This window comes from Grus americana, chromosome 17 (assembly GCF_028858705.1).
Source record: "Grus americana isolate bGruAme1 chromosome 17, bGruAme1.mat, whole genome shotgun sequence".
Lineage (NCBI taxonomy): Eukaryota > Metazoa > Chordata > Aves > Gruiformes > Gruidae > Grus > Grus americana.
The window spans coordinates 10,176,071-10,192,738 of NC_072868.1; the positions used below are offsets into that span (position 1 = coordinate 10,176,071).

At 63.0% G+C, this 16,668-nt stretch overlaps 2 protein-coding genes across 2 annotated transcripts; one reads left to right on the top strand and one right to left on the bottom strand.

The window, feature by feature from the left end:
* The first annotated feature begins 830 nt into the window (after positions 1–830).
* C17H20orf204 (chromosome 17 C20orf204 homolog) lies at positions 831–6,584 on the top strand. The gene is made up of 5 exons (XM_054845512.1): positions 831–899; positions 3,942–4,076; positions 4,306–4,368; positions 4,475–4,627; positions 5,604–6,584. The coding sequence occupies exons 1-5, from the start codon at positions 897–899 to the stop codon at positions 5,757–5,759; spliced, it is 510 nt and encodes a 169-aa protein (XP_054701487.1). The 5' UTR covers positions 831–896; the 3' UTR covers positions 5,760–6,584.
* Positions 6,585–12,160: 5,576 nt separating this feature from the next.
* On the bottom strand, positions 12,161–13,555 carry LOC129214410 (ammonium transporter Rh type B-like). Its single transcript, XM_054845970.1, has one exon. The coding sequence runs from the start codon at positions 13,553–13,555 to the stop codon at positions 12,161–12,163; it is 1,395 nt and encodes a 464-aa protein (XP_054701945.1).
* Between the last annotated feature and the right edge of the window lie 3,113 nt (positions 13,556–16,668).

Genomic DNA, 16,668 nt, shown 5'->3' on the forward strand with positions numbered 1-16,668 from the left:
AGACCTGAATTATTCAACCATTTCTTTATCTCTGACTAAAACACACCCGCTCTACTCTTCAGTGGAGCCTTGTTGCTGTCAGTTCATGTTTTTCCATTGCATCCTCTGCAAAAGCAATTAGAACTGAGTCAGGGCTGGGTGCTGATGTTGCTGTGCCTGTTCAAAACTCAGGGGAAATGGGAGGGGGCTTTGGCTGAAAGCACGGGACCACGATGCATGTGGGGATTTTAGGGGTCTCTCTCTGGACAGTCACTGCTGCTGTACATGGTGTGGAGTAGTTGTAAGTGCTAACCAGCTGCTGACTGTGAATCCAGAATGATAATGATCAACACAACCACTAACAGAAATTGAAACTTGGGGTGGTCTGTGTTCCTGGGCTGCGGCACACCTTTGCAGCACGAAATACTCTGGTCCCTGCTCTGGTGCAGGGACGTGCATTTGCTTTGGATCTGCGGGTGGGTGAGACCGTGGGGTGCTGGCTCTGCTGGTGCCTTTGGGCCCTTCAGGGCAGAGGGAGCCTCTCCTGCCCTGACCCTTCGGCCACGGCTGCTCACCGAGAGCAGGACTCGGCCCCGAGCCCGCTCTCCCTCCCTTGGCCGCCGCCTTGCCGACCTGGGCCTCCGCGCTCGCCTGGGGACAGCAGCCGGTGGCCCGGGAGGCGATGCCGGGGCCGCGGGGCAGCGCTCCCCCGCGGGGGCCGGGGCTGGGCCGGCGGCGGTGTGGCCGCCGTGTCCCGTCCCCCCGGCGGCGGCCGGGCCCGTCCCCTCCCACCGTGGAGCCAAGTTCAAACCGCGAGCCCCGGCGGAGCGGGACGCGGCGCAGGGGCCGGGCCGGGCTCCCCGGGAGCCGCCGCAGGGTCCGCGCCGGCGGTCCCCCCCCAGCGCCCGCGGGGCTCCATGGTGAGTGCGCCGGGGCCGCTGCCCCTTCCCTTTACCTGCCCGGGGGTTGCGGCTCTGCGGGCGGGGGGCGGCCCGCTCCTTCCCCCGGGACCCCGCCGCGCTGGGTGGGGGCGGAGGGCGCTGGACCGGAGCCCCCCGTACCGCCGGGATGGGGTTCGGCTCGGCCGGGATGGGGCTTGGGACCCGTCGGGACGCGGCTGATTCTCCTGGGATGGGGCTTGGACCGATCGGGAGAGGGGCCGGTCCGGCCGGGAAGGGGCCGGTTCAGCCGGGAAAGGGCTTGGACCGGTCGGGACGGGGCTGGGCTGGGTCAGGATGGGGCTTGGACCCGGCTGGTCTGGAGGGGGAGAACGGAGGGTCCGTCCCTGCCCGGGGCTGTGGCAGGTGCCGGGGCTTCAGGGTGCTGGCGGGGTCCCTTTGGACAGGAGGGTGTTGGGGACAGGGACCATCTGGCTGGAAGGACCTGGGGACCCCAGCGGGGCTCCAGGGCAGGCGGCGGCATTGCCCCTGGCTGCCTGGGTGGCTGTGGCTAGCACGAGTGCCACCAGGAGCTGCTCTATCAATAATGGTGATTTCCCTTATCTCATATTTGCTGGAGGATTAGAGCTGAGGAAGAGATTAGCTTCCCCTGCCAGGCGGAGCAGGCTGTGACCGTCCGGCACCCACGCTTCCCTGGCTGCTTCTTCCCTGCCAGCCCTCCCGTGGGAAGGGATGTGCTGAACCCCAGGGCCACTTGTTGCTCCAGGGATGGGAGCAAGGGGAGAGGGAATAACCCCAAATCAGCCGCTGAACTTATCTTCCTGCATCCTGAAGGCCGGGAAGCAATGGCCAGGACCGGGGTTTGCTGGCTCCGTCTGTCCCCTGCATCCCTCTCTTGTCGCCACTGCTTCCCTGTTCTCTATGGGGTGGTGGGAAGCACCTACTGCACCCTCCGGGCTCCTTTCCCAGCTGCTCGCAGAGCTTTTTTAACTGCAGGCTGCGCTTCCTCCCGTGCTAAGGACTGAGTCCAGTGCCAGGCTCGGCTGCCTGGAAATGCTGTAAATGGTGTGCTTTCTCCTGGAATTTGGTCCCAGTTGTTTAATAAGCCACTTCAGGGAAGTCATTCCCAGTTTAATGGCAAAATTGCATGGCCTTGTCTTCCTGGCGGCAGAGGCTTCCTGAGAGCAACCCTTAGACTTTGGACAGGGTGTCTGTCCTCATGGAAGCAGTGCTCTCCTTTGGTGTCCCCGAGGATTATACCCTTGGCTCTCTGCTGAATCACCTCTGGGGCAAAATCTGTCTGTGGGGCTGCAGAGAGCAAAGCCAGCAGCACGGGGAGGCTCTTCCCTGCCCTTCCCAGCCCTTGGATGGGGCCCAGCATGGCTCTACTGGAAGGCATGTGGTCATTAAGGAAGCCAAAGAGTCCGGTAGGATTTGTACTGGTTGCACATGGATTTGCTCATCTCCTCGCACATCCTTCTGCTTCCAGGTGATGCCCATGTCTATGGGTTCCCAGACTTGCAGCATGTTGTGCTTCATCTCGTGTTAAGCCCCCCTTGCTCCTGCTGAGCAGTGGGAGTGGGAGAGCGCGGAAAGTTTTCCTCACCCTTTTGGAGCTGGGATCAACCCTTTGTGGAGCGGGAGTGCGGAGCAGATGCCAGTTTTACAAACGAACCCTCCAGGTTCCCACCAAAGGGCAAGATGGGTGGCATCTGCACAGGCTTGGACTTCAGCAAGGGAACTTCTTCCTTCTGGCTTCTCTGAACAAAAGGCCAAGCCTGAGAGGCAGACGTGGCTGGGACGGCAGCGAACCTGCTGAGAAGCAAGCTGCGGCTTGGGGCAGGCAGATGCCGGCAGCAGGCAGAGCTGCCTGCCCCTTCCTCCTCCCTCGTGCATTGGCCATAGCGCAGGGGTTGCGTATTTGGAAGGAGCTGAGCTTCTTTCTGCCTGCCCAGACCTGACACCCAAAGCAGGGGAATGGGGGGGGCAATTTTGGGGGACTTTTCCTGCGAACGGGAGATGATAGAAATGCCCCAGTGCCAGGATGGGGCCCCAGCACTGTGCCATCGCTCCGCGATGCAGAGATGCGGAGAGCTGTCGGGCTCCTTTCCTGGCAGATGCTGTGCGTGATCTGGCTCCCCATCCTCGCCCCGCTGCTGAGAGACTGCTCAAATATCCCCAGTCCCGGTCACCTGAGGTTGTGCTGGCTTTTCTTCAAAGCCCCAAGGCTCATCCCTCAGAGGGTCCAGCCGCCCCCTCCCCGTGTTCCCCCGCCAGCTCAGATGTCAGCGTTTGGGTTTCCCCACTCTGCCGGGGCCGGCTCGGGGCTGCCGGGAAGGCTTGGAGCCGCGAGGCTCGGAGGCGGCCGGGACGCGCTGGCCAGAGCAGGCGCTTGTGCTGCTTCTGTCTGGCTCTTGCTTGAGGGCACTCAAGCCCAGGGTGAGCGGGGGCTGCGTGGGAGCCGGAAAAAGGCTGAATAACTGTGTCTGTGCTGTGGGGTTTGCAGCGGTGCAGAGAGCATCCTTCCGAGGGTGCTTGAAGCTGTTTGTGTTGGAGTGTGGAGGTTTGCTGGCGGGGAACCAGGCAGCTCCCTGCCTCCAGTTCCTCTCTTAAAGAGCAGAGTACATCCCTTTCTGCTCCCCTTCATTTTTAGTGATTGAGGGTCTGGCTTCTAAATGCCACAAGCTGGGAAGCTACTGGGGACCCTGCTGGGTCAGGGAGCTCGGGGACAGATCCTATAGACGTGCCAAGGTCCCTGGCACACCTCTGTGCCAAGTACCTGGCTGCTGGCACCGGACAGAGCTCAGTGTGTGCCATGGGCAGTGCTGCCTGGACTGGGCTGAAGCTGGAATAGTTTCTCAAGGGCTTTGCTGCAAGAGGAGATGGCTCGGCTGGGAGGATGTCCTCTGGGAGAGGACACAGCTGAGCCCCCTCCTGCACACACTGTCTTCAGGGACAGGGGATGGGTCTGATGGGGGCTTGTGGCACGGGGCTGAAGGCAGAGCCCAGAGCATCCTTTGTCCCAGGCTTCCCCCTGCTGACACCAAGCCCTTTCCTGTGCAGATTCTCCCCCGGGCGCTTTCCTGTGCTGTTCTGCTCCTGCTGCTCATCGCCGTGCTGAGCAGAGGCAAGAGGTGCAGCATCGCCAAAATCCTCCGGCAGTACCGCGCTGTCATCTTCCATGAGATCCAGAACCTGGTGAGTGGTGAAGGTGTCTTCCAGGGCCCCTGCCCTCAGCTCCAGGGGATGCTGCTGAGCTGGATGTGGCCCTGCTGCAGGATGTGGGTGGGGAGGGATGAGCTCGATATGGGGCTGGCTGCTTTGCCAGCATTACTGGAGAGAGCGCTGTGTTTATACAGAAGAGTCCTGCCCCACATGGGAGGCACTGATGCTTTGGGGGCATTTATTTCTTGCTTTATTTCTCCAGAAAAACCTGAGTGGGTCGGTGGACAGGAGTGAAAGGGCTGGGCTGGCTTGTCGTTCGGACAAGGTGAGCACCAAGGGACCCAGGGCTGGGGCACTGTGCGGGCTGAGCCCCTGGCAGAGCCATTGAGCCCCCCTTCCTGCCCGGGGCCATGTGCTTCTCTCCTCCCCAGGACCAGAAGATCCTGCTGTCCATCTACAACATCAGCATGTCCCTGCGGGAGGTGGCAGCCGGCACCCTGCACAGCCCTGAGGAGCTGGCGGTGTGGAAGGTGGTCAGAAACACTGACTTCGTGCTCAGGGAGAACTGCAGGAAAATCAGCAAGGTGGGAGCCCTGCCCCTTCCCAGTCACCCCAGAGGCTCCCAGTTCCCTGCACGTGGGCTGTGGGCAGAGCCTGCCCTGTTCCTTGCTCTCCTGGCTGCCCATGAGGAGTCTCCAGGCTCTGCCCCCAGCATCCCGGGGGGGTGAAGTTCCGTGCTGGGTTTGTGGCTGGGGGATGCTGACAGCACGTCCCAGTGAGCTTTAAACTGGCTGGGGAGGGAAGTCTGGCTGTGGCAGCGGGGGACAAGCTGGTGGGGTTTTACCCCCATCTCCCAAGTGGGTTTGTCTGCCTGTGCCGCAACGCCATGGCTGACGGGAACACTGAGCCTCGTCCCAGCAGGATGCTTGCCTGGTGGGTGGGCTCGCCCAGTCCTGCTCTCACTCCTGGGTGCTCATAAGCAGGAACTGGGATTTCTCCCCAAAGGGCTGGTCTGGGCTCCCCCGGCATCCCCGGGGTTCTGCTGGGGAAACCCCGGTCGGGAGGATCCCCTGCGGCAGCCGCCAGCAACTCATTAACTAGTGGGGAAACCCCGGGGGAGCGAAGCACCAGCTCCGTGGCTCTGCCTGGCTCTGGCACGGTGCTGGGGTCATCCTGCCCACCGTCACTGGGGAAGTCCTCCCCGCCATCGCTGGGGAACTCAGCTGGGGCTAACCCTGCCTGGGGCTTTGCTGGTGGGGGATGGGGGTGCTGCTGGCCTGGAAAGCTGCCTGCAGACCCAACTGGATGTGCTATGGGGTGCGTGCTGCTGGCTCAGGGAGGGGGAATGGCGAGCTCTGGGGACCCCTGGGGACCTGAGAGCACACCCTCGCTGCAGCCACGGGCAGTTTGGCCACCCTAACCTGCAGCTTTGCCCACACAAACCCCATGTGTGATGTCCCAGGTGCATCTTTGGTGCTGGGGTGGTGGCTTTTGTCCCCCAGACTAACGCCTGCGTGGTGGTGATGGGGTGTTTCTGCTCCCTTGGCACACTGACCACAGAACCTGCCGCGCATCCCAGCACAGCCCCAGCGTGGGGGACCCGGCCGCAGGAGGAAGCAGCTGCGGGAGATCAGGAGGAAGGTGGAGAGGCTGGCGACCTGCTGGGAGAAGCTCTACGCCCTGCACACACCCCGCCACACCCCCCGGGACTCATAGGGACGCCATTGCCACGTGCCGGAGGGATGCGCTGCTCCAACACCATGGCTGCCAGCATCTCGTTTGGAAATTTGGGGAAAATTCAACCCTGAAGGTGGCAGAGTTGCTACTGGCAGGTGCTCGAGTTGAATTTGTCCTCCTGGTTCAAGTGGTACCTGGGGACCAGCCCCATTGCACGTGGGGGGGGCTAGCAGGTTGGTTTGCCATAGGACGGCTGTGGCAGGAAGCTGGAACACCAGAAACTTGCAGAAAAAGGGGAAGTGCTGAAAAAAGGAGGCAAGGCATTGGATTTCTGCGATGCTCCTGGCCCTGCATCACCTGCTGCTTTCCTGGGGACAATGGTTGCTTTTCAGGGCAGAAAGAGGACGTGTGGGGTCGTGGCTCAGAGGGCTCTGCTGGAAGCGGGACTGCTGCGCATCCACAAGGCTCTGAGGGTGGCCGGGCTGTGGAGTGGGACACGTGTCCCTGTTGCACTGCTGGGACAGGTGGAGCAGCCGGGCACCTGCGGCGGATGGGAAAACCCGGGTGCATCACTGGGTGCCCGGGGAAGCCAGGGAACGCTGGTGCCTGTGGATAAACAGCAAAACCGCAGGCAGCTGCGGGGCTTTGAGGCCAAGGCTCAGCCTCCGGGACGGGCAGCACTGCAGAGGGACCCGGCTGCTCGGCGTTGTGGGTGCCCCAGCACCCCCTGGTGAGCCAAGGCCAGAGGGACATGGGGTTCGGTGAGATGAGGAGCATCCTTTCTCCTCACTGCGCTCTGCCAGTGCCATGGCCAGGGTCCCTGCTCTCCTGTTGGGTGGCAAACAGTCTCTGGGAAGCCAGAAATAAAACCTCTCCTTCCCTGGAAGCCCTTTGGGTGCTTCATCTGGCGACCCAGGGGCTCTTGTGCTGTGGATGGCGCAGGGTCCGGCATGGCGCAGAGTCCAGGCACGGCGGCAGGGGCCGTGCAAGCCTGGGAAGGAGCAGGCAGTGGTGGTGGGCACCATGGCATCCTGTCTCTGCCTGCCTACCTGCATCCCTGGCCCACGGGGCCCCATCCTGCACACATGCTGGTGCATGCACGGTGGAGGATGGGGCTTTGCTGCAGGAGCTGCTTTTCTGAGAGGCCATTCCCCCTCCCCGAGCCGCGGGCAGGGCTGGAGCAGCGGCCGAGGAGGGAGGACTCGTGTTGCACTCCTGCCTCAGTTTCCCCAGCGCCTCTCACCGGGGCGGACGCTGTGAGAGCTGCGAGTGGGGCCGGCCCGGGCTGGGTGGCTGTGGGGACGTGTGTCGAGGACACGAGATGGCAGCAGTGGGCTGTGCGCGCTGAGTGGAGCGGGATGGCTGTTCAGGGCCACGGCTCCCGCCTGGACCACGGCCACGCCAGCGGGGCCTCGGCCAGCACCCCCGGTCCAGGCAGGGCTGCAGCTGCGGGGAGCAATGGGTGCTGCCGATGGGTGGGACCCCCAGGGTGGGACCCCCACCCGTTTGCCTTGGAGGGGGCGGGGGGCACCTTTCTCTGGGGATTTCTCTGGGGGTTCAAGCAGCTGTCCGGGGCCAGGGAGTGCAGGGAGGAGAGGGCAGGGGATGCTCGGGGGTCCTTGCCCACCCCCTGCCTCTGGGACCTGGGCTGGCAGGAGCTGGGGAGGGGGGGAGGCTGCATTGCCAAGGCTGGGGCTGCCCCAGGCACACCGGGGTTTAGCAGGGTGCAGGCGAGACCCCTTGATTTGATGGGGCACAACAAGGACCCTGGTTTGGGGGTGAGACCAGAGGGGCTCAGGCTGGGGATGCTGCTCTTGTGGGGTCCCTCCAGGGCCCGTGGGTGTTCAGCCTGTGGGCCCCAGGAGATGCCGTCTGTGTGGCACGGGGCAGGCTGGCGCCGGCAGCGGGGCCCATCCGGGGAGCCGCGGTTGGGCACATCCCGATGCTGGAGGCCTCCCAGAGCTGCACCGTGCTGCCGCTGGTGCCACGCTCCTCCCTGGCCAGCCCCACCATGCCTGGGCTCCTTCCTCCCAGCTCCATCCTCCTCCTCAGGGGTGCCCAGGGAGGGGAAACCAGGCTCGAACGCTGCCTTTTTTTTCCTCCTGCCGTTTCTGTTGCCTCCACGGGGGGTTTTGCACTGCTTTGGATTTGAGTTTTCTTTCTTATTCCCCCCCTCATCCCAACCACCACCCCCAAATATAACAACACCCCCCCCTGCATCCTGCCAGCATCCCAAAATAGCTCGATTGATGCTTACTTCTCTGTGTATGGGGCTGGGGGCCCCGACGGGACCTGGTGGCTCGTGCACCGGCACAAGCGGGACGGTAGCTTGGGACAGGGTGACTCACTGCCTTTTTCTGCGTCAAGACTGGAACAAAGTCCCCCACTTCTCTGCCAACCCGTCAGCACCTTCCCAGATAAAACAGAGCAATAACCGTCCCTGTTCATTACCCGGTGGCTGCCGCTGAGCCGAGAAATAACCGTGTGCTGCCTGCGTACCCCCCCTCGGCATCTCGCTCCGGCTGCCTCTGCAGGCAGGGAATGGCAGGGGGGGAGGGGGGGTTATGCCCAGTGCTACCGGTTTAGCATCTGAGTGGTGGTGGGAGGCGAGTGCCGGCGGTCGTGGTGTTTGCAGGGGTTTACAGGCATTGGCACGCTTGCCGCGAGCTTGCCGTGAGCACCGGCTACCGGGTGGGGGTAGAGGGAGCCCGGTGCGGCGGCAGGAATGAGTGCATGGAAAGGAAGGAAAGAGTGAAGGAAGAGGCTAAAGGGAGGGAGGGGAAAAGCGAGGTCGAAGCGACGGTGGAATCACAGCAAAAACAGCCGGAAAAAGGAAACGGGCCCTGAAAAGTCAAATAAAAATAGCAGCGAGGCGAACCCAAGTGTGCAGCACATGGGAGTGAGCGCATTTCCTTCGAGGGCAGCACCGCACGCTCCTGGCTGCTCTGGGGGGGCCGCTCTGATCCGGCTCCAGCAGCCACTGCTGCCGTGGGCACCCCCCCCGTGCCGTGCCAGCCGCTTGGCAGCCGGTAGGCACCCTGCCAGCCCCCACCTCACCCATGGTCCGGGCGGGTTGTGCAAGGCACACACCCCTTTGTGTAAGCCTACCCGGACCACGGATGAGGTGGGTGCAGGGATGCCGTGTGCACACTTGGGCACACTGCGGGGCAGGACGTAGTGTGTGTGCCAAGGCTGCACACGGGTGTGTTAGAGCACGAGGGGATGCGCAGGGTGGGGGACTCGCTCACCGTGCCCTCGCCCCTGCACCGTGCCATGTTCCGCCGGCTGATTGCCTTGCCAGATGCATCCGAGCGCTGTGCAAGCAGTGCAATCACGGCTTCCTCCCCTCGCTGCTTGTTTTGCAATCACGGCACGGTCCTGCGGGAGCTGGGGGTCGGCGGCGGGTGCTGCTGGGGCTGCGGGGATGGGAATGGGGATGGAGACAGGATGAGGACTGGTGCTCCTTCCCAGGACCGGTGTGCTGCATCCCAGCCCGGACGCAGGCAGAGCTCGGAGGCAGCAGCAGACCCCACCGTGCTGGGGCAGCGTGCTGGGGGACCATGCCCAGGGGCTGTGCCAAGGGCCGGTGGCTGCCGTATTTCCGCAGAGCCAGTGCTGGAGGCACATTTTGCCCCTTTGCGCTATCACCGTCCCACTGAAACACAGCTGCCCCTGGACTGGAGCAGAGCCGTCACCATCCTGGGGTCCCAGCAGCCCCCCTGGCTGGTGTCCAGGGGCGTTCTCACCCACACGAGCCCCCTGCTTTGGTCTTCATCTCCCTCGTGAGCGGGGCTGGGGGCCAGTCCCCTGGCAGCCCCAGCGCTGGGGGCACTGGCACATGCAGGCTGTGTCTGACGAAGCAGAGCAGCGTTTTGTTCTCTCCCATCTCCCTGCAGCATCGTAAAGCTGTTGAAAGCCCAGATTTACGGTGTGATAAACGCTAGGGGCTCTGCTGAATATTTTACTGCTCCATCCTTTGGAGAGCGGCTGGTTTGGAGGAGCAGGGAGAGCCGGGCGCGGGGCGGCACACCCAGTGGCGTCGCTGCCTGGCTCCAGCTGGAGGATGGCGGGTCCTGAGGGACGGGGACGGGCTGTACAGAGCTGTGCCATGGCCCAGCTGGGTCCTGGCACCCCTGGTCATGGGATGCCGGGTGCCTGAGCCCCGCTGGGCAGCAGGAAAGTGCTGACACACCCCCCTCCCCATTTCGTGGGCCACTGCTGGTCTTGCAGGCATCTGCCGACCAGATTGTGCCACAGCGTGCCGGAGTGCCCGTGCCAGGATGTGCCAACCGAGAGGCGGGGTGCGCCCAAGCCCAGCTCTGGGTGCTGTCCCTCCCTGCACCCCCATCGCTCGCTCCCTCGCTGCGTGCTGCAGGCTGCGTGACGGGAGGCTGCGTCCTCGCTGTGAAGGGCTGGGTGCTGCTGGAAAGCAGCTCTGCCTCGCTCCGCTGCCGCCTCCACCGGAGAGAGGTTTGCAGCCTCCGGGATGTGCGTGCATGTGAGTGTGAATGCTTGTATGTGTGCGTGCATGCATGCATATGATGTATATGTGTGTGCATGCATGTAATTATGTGTGTGTGTGCACGCACGTGCCTGGGTGTTTGCACGTGATTCCTCTCCACGGCTGCTTCCCAGGGGGGTGGCTGCAGCCCCCGGCACCGCTGGCTCCATGCACCCTCCTCCCCACCGCCGGAGCTGGAGCCAGAGCCGGGCATTGGAGCCGGCAGGCCTCGGCACGGGGGGAAGCCAACAAGACCGGGATGCCGGGCTCAGCGGGAGCACCAGCTCGTGCCGAGGCTGGATGCCGCGGATCCAGGCCCCGATGGTATCGCAGCTCCCCAGGCGGGCGCTGGCTCCAGCGGCTCTCGATGCCCAGCGGGAGCCAGGCAGCGGTGAGGGGCCTGGCTGGACCCTGCTGCCCCTCCGTACCGGTGAGCGGGCACACGACGGCTCCAGCGCCGGCACAGGGCACGTCCACGCCAAGCTGCCGAGAAGCTGGGGGACTGCCGGGGCTCGGCTGGCGACCTAGGGGGACCGCGCTGCCCCCCGCCACTGTGGCCCCCGGCCCCGCTGCTCGGCCCGCGGCATCCTGCGCCGGGGCCCATTGTTCGGCCGCGCCGGGCTGTGGGGCAGGATTCCTTTGTCAGAGCTCAGTAATATTTTATTCTAACAATTAACCAAACACGCCCGGGCTCCCAAGCCTGTTTGTGATTATTGGAGGGCGAATTCCCCAGCTTCGCTCCCTCTTGGTGCCGGCTCCGCCTGGGGCCACGCCGGGCGGAGGGGATCCAGCCCCGCTCCCACCGGCTCGGAGTTGGGGACCCCCAACTGTGCCGAGAGCCCCCCGCTCCTGCGGCCGGCACTGGGGGGGTTTGGTTGCCTCGACCCCCTCGGGAGCCCGCGAGCATCACCGACATTGTCTCCGCAGCAGCGGGATCCGTGGCGGCGCAGGGGCAGCAGTGACTCATGGAGGGGGGGGATGTGAATCACAGACCTCGATCTCCGGGCAGGATGCGGCCCTGCGCTCCCAGCTTGCCACATGCCAGCCATGGACCGCAGGCTTTGTCCTCTGCGGAGTGGAAGCGGCTTGCAGCTTGGGGCGGGATGGGACGGGGATGCTGCTCTTCCTCGGGGCCCCTCAGCTCCCTGGGACGCTGGCACAGCTTTCCCAGCCCCAGCTTCGGGGTGGGATGAGGGTGGTGTGGGGTGCGGGTCCCTCCTGCATCCTGGCTCTCTCCGAGGCTCCTCGCTGTGCTCGGGCTGAGTCTTCATCACTGCTTGCTGCACCAGTGGTAAAAAAAGCTGGCAGCTCCCTTTGCAGTGTAGCCCAGAGAGTAGATTGCCCAGCGTACGTTATCAAATCCCTATAAAATCCGTTGCTTGGGGCCAACTCAGCTCAGCTCACCTCACTCCGCCGCTGCGTTTCCACCCTCCAGGCAGCAGATGCTGAGTCCCGAGCCGTGGCTGGAGCCGGCAGCGAGCCGGCAGCCCTTGCTGGGTGCTGCCTGTTGTGGGCAGGGGAGCCCTGAGATGGAGCCGGAGGCGAGGGTCAGGGTGGGCACCGCATGTGGTGATGCCACCCACCAGGAGCGACGCAGCCGGTACCGGAGCCCTGCGATGGGGCCGTCCGGGTTAGCCGGGGGTTATTAGCCATCCCGGGGGAGACACCCTGAGCGGGTTGTTACTCTCGTTGCTGCCAGGGATGGAGGGAGTGGCTGGGGCAGAAGAGAGGGTTTGCAGCCTCGGGGTGGGAGGATGGAGGAGAAATCGCGCTGCGGTGCTGCCCTGGCCCTGCCAGCATCCTCGGCGGCCAGAGCCGGGCATGGGGCAGGGAGTGGGTGCAGGCAGCGTCTCCTGCCTGCTGCTCCCTGAGGGGGCGGAAAGGGCCGACCCCTGAGCCGGTGCCCTGGCCCTCACCGTGGCTGCGCACACCCCAGTGCCTAAACCTGCTCCTTCAGCGCCAGGGCTCCTTCCTCGTCGGTGCCACCCAGCCCCAGGCTCTTGGCCTGATCCTGGATCTTAAAATACAACGAGTCGTCGAAGCAGAGCCGCTCAGGCAGCTGGGCAAGGCAGGGCAGCCGGAGCGCGGCACCGGTGAGCAGCCCGGCAACCAGCGAGCCACCGATGGCCACCGCCAGACCCGCCGCCTGGCACAGCGCCTGCCCGCCTGCACTGTGGTCCCCCCCCAGTCCCCATGCTGCCTCGCTGACATTGCCCCCGGCGGGGGACACCTGGGAGAAGCGGGACCCGGAGGTGTCCTTGGATGCCACCAGGATGGCCACGGTACTGGCCACGGCGCCGAGGATGCCGGGCAAACCGTGGAGGTTGTGGATGCCGCACTGGTCCTGGAGCATGAGCTTCCTCGCGAGGAGCGGGGTGAGGAACCTGAAGCCGAGGACGCATGCCATGGCCGAGAGGCTGCCCAGGGCAAGAGCGGCCACCGGCGGCACAGCCATGTCAGCCACCGCGCCGATGGCCACCCCGCCAGCCAGGCTGCCATTCTGCAGGTGGCTGGGGCTGAGCTTGCCATCCTTGTCCAGCAGGCTGGAGGCCACTACGGTGGTCAGAGTGCTGGCACTCATGGCCAGGAGGGTGTTCAGGATGGCACGATGTTGGGCATCACCCGGTTGGCAGAGGACGGCCACGAAACTTGGCCAGAAAACCCAGAGGATAAGCGTCCCCACGAGGGATAGGAGGTCGGAGCTGGGTGTTGGGGTCTCCTTGGGGTGCACTGGCTGCCGCACTGCCCCAAACAGAGCCTTGGACATGCCGAGGCCAAAATAGCATGAGAAGACGTGGATTGTGATGGTGCCCCCCACATCCAGGATGCCCAGTCGGGTGACGATGGCCCACTCGCTGGCGAAGTAGATGGGGACTTCGCAGGCGGCCACGACGAGGAGCTGGCAGGGGCTGGCCCTCCCCAGGACGGCCCCCACAGAGATGAGCACGGTCACAGCAGCAAACTCGGCAGTGAGGAGGTTGCGGAGGTCCAGATGGACCTGGCCGTGGTGGAAGTGATGGAGCAAGCCCTGTATCACCAGTGCCCATTGCATGGAGAAGTTGAGCAGGAGGAAGTTGTGGGTGAGGGCACTGAGCCCATAGCGGGGCAGGAACGTCAGCAAGAGCCCCAGCCCCACCACCAGCATCACCTGGATGTCCTGGAAGAGGGGGAAGATGCTGTAGAGCTGGTTGGCCACCAAGCTGGCATCCCCTGCCTGCGCCGAGGGCTTGTCGTAGGTGAAGAAGAGGGCAAAGAAGAGGAGCAGGGCGCCCTGGAAGAGCCCCAGGCAGAGGGGCAGGAGACGGCGGGGGCGGGTGGGGGGTGCTGCAGCCATCCTGGGGCAGGCAGGAGGGAACGGTGCTCAGTGGGGCGGCTGGGTGCAGGGCAGCAGCCTGGAAGCACCCGCAGGGTGAGCTCCGCTCACTCCTACCTCAGGATTTTATGGCCATGGTTAATTTTTAACTGAAGATATAGGTTTATGTGCTAGAAGAGGAGGATTTTCCCCCTCCCTTCTTTAAACAAAGTGCCTTTAAATTACCCACATGCTCTTGTTTGGCCACCATAAAAAAATGGACATGAGGGGGGGTATGATTTTGAAGGGAAACAAGAAAAACCTGCCATGAGGCAGAGGGGGAAGAAGGACGATCTGCAAGGAGCCGACCAGGTACACGGGTACCACAGCACGCACCCCCATTTAACCCATCCCCATCTGGGAAGTGGGGACCATGCCACTGAAGCCCCAGGAGCGATGCTGGAAGCTCAGGAACCCCCCCAGCTCCTGGTCTGGCTCTGCTGCATCCCACACAGAGATGCTCCGGCACCACCAACACCCCGCGCTACGGGATGATGCACGTTTTGCTCGGCAACTGCCCGGATTTTGTGAAGCACCATGAAGCTCTGAAATCAAGGCTGAGAAGATCATTTTCTCACAGGTTTGCGTTGGCTTGAATGGTTGGAAATTCATTAACAATTAGCGCGCGAGAAAAACAAAGCCCAGAGCAGCCAAGCAGCTACCCCGAAGTTTCTGGGTTGCTGCTTAGTGTGACATTTTGCCAGTGAATGTCTGGAGAAAAAAAAAAAAAAAAAATATATGAGAACCACAAGAACAAAAGGCAGAAGGGTTGGTAAATATTTGTTCCAGAGAGAAGATATTTTTGTGCTGTCCCTGATCTCAACACCCCTGCCGCGGGCGCTGGCTCTGCGCCGCTCTTCGTCATTGTTACTGGAGGATGAGGCAGGCAAGGGCGCAAAATGGGAAACAATTGTTGAATAATCTGCGCGAGGTTCCTCTGCCAAACCCTCCCCGGCCATTTCTCAACCCAACGATGCTGGAAATGGGGGCAATGTATAGAAGGAGGAGGTGCTTTGAAGGCAGCGCCTTTAGGGGTTGAGGAAGGGTTGTGTTGCGCCCAAGTCATGGCCAACAGCAGCGGAGGGATGGTGAGAGCTGTGGGAGTTTGTGGGATGGGACCTGGGATGCTTTGTCTGCCCATAACGTGTCCCTGCCGCGTGGCCGGCGCTGCTAATGGCAGCAGATGCTCCCATGGGGAACCCTCGCCCAAGGAAATGTGGGGCTGGGGTCCCCGCGGTGCCGTGTGGCTCTCTCCGGTGTCCCCAGGGTGGCTGGGGATGGGGTGGGAGGGCAGGATGGTCTCATTGCTCCTGCCCATCCCCGCACTGGGGCACAGCCCGACCCACTGCCTGCGGCTGGTGCTGGCTCCCACCTCCACCAGCAGCAGGGACGAGGGATGAGGGGATGAAGGCGAAGCTTTCCACTTCTTGCTAGTATAAAAAAGGCAAAGAAAGGCGATTTCGGCCCTGTGACCGCTCACCTGTAACCCTTCGAATGCCACTCCAGCCTGCCAAAGGCATTTTCAAGGGGACAGCCTGGCACAGTGAAACCTCTTTGGTTGATGGTGGGTGAGATAAAACCCCAGGGTCATGCTCGGAGCAGGCAACACTCCTGAAACGGAGGAGCCAGGCTGCTCCTAAAGAGCTGAGGGAAGTGTTTTGGCCCCAGCTGAGCAAGGGAGCGTCATGTGAGCAAGGGCAGGGCTCACCCCGGTGTGCCGGACACCGGAGTGCTCGCTGCTGCACACTCGGTGCTTCACACTCGCTCCGCTCCTGCTGCCCTGCAGTGGCTCAGCCCTCCCCTTCCCACCTCGGTTTGGGGCTTTTTTAAGGTGAGGTTAAATAAAATGCTAAAAGAAAAAGCTTTTGAACAGGTCTTTTAAAAAGCAGAGTGCTTTGAAGATTTCAAGGTTATGGCACCTGCGAGGAAGAGGAGGAAGATGCTGGAGGAGATGCATCCTCCTGGAGCATCTCAGCACTGCCAGATCTGCTGGAGAGGACAAGCAGCATGTTGGGAGGTTTAGGATGTAAAAGCCCCCCTGGATCCGGCTGTCACCTCTGGCAAGGGGCGGAGGCGCTGGGATGCCGGGAGGTTGGGGTGCTCTCACTGGACTCGACTTGCTGGGTCAATAGACGCTGTGCGGGGGCACGCGGGGAAGCGGCAGCGCGGGGTCGGGCTGCTGGCTTCAGTGCTCGGGGACTGGGGAGTTTTGGGAGGTGACGCAGCTCCTTATCTTGTCTCAGTCGGTGGGCGATAGGGAGCTGCAAGCTCAGCGGGAAGTCCTTGGACATGTGCTCTTTTTCCATCTGGAAATCTTGCCCTGGCAGCACTCAGGGATTTGGGATGCTTATCCGGGCTCCCAGAGGGGCAGAAGCCAATGGAGGGGCTCCCCTGCAACCCGCGGCCCCTCGCATCCCTCCTGCCAGCATCCCCGGGTCTGCCGCATCTAACGTGGGCCTGAGCCGTGCCGGCACATGGGCACACGCGGCGCTCCGGGCCAACCACCGCCACGCTCCTTTGCTGAGCCATTGGGTACCACCGTCCCCTCCCCTGGGGAAAAGGCCATCCCATTTAGCCTCCTGGCTTCCCAAACCAGACGAGGTGCAAAGAGCAGTGATGCCCAAACGCTCTCCAGGCCAAAGACCCCGCTGCAGAGAGGGGGGAAATCCCGATGGGGTGCAGATTAAAAAATAACCTTTATGGCACCCATAAAAGAAGGTCGAAGTTTCAAGAGGTCACTGGGAAGGTGAAAGTCCCCCCGGCCCCGGAGCACCCCCGAGGGTGGCGAATGATTAACCCCGCGGTGCAGGGTGTGCCGGCGGGATGCCACAGTCCTTGTGGGGAGGACCCGGTGCGGGGGGTAAGGTCCAGTCCCTCCAGTAACATTTTCCAGGCACAGAGAGTTTTCTTTCGGCACCGAAGGATCCGGGATGGAGGAAGCATCTGGCGAGGGCTGGGGCGGCGGGGAGGGGACCATTGAATTCCACCCCCCACGTCCCCCTTTCACTGTGTGGGCAGTTGTTTTATGGCAGGAGGACTGGGGAACCATTTTAGCATGATCCACGCTGAGACTGCTAGAGGAGTTCCCCACTGAG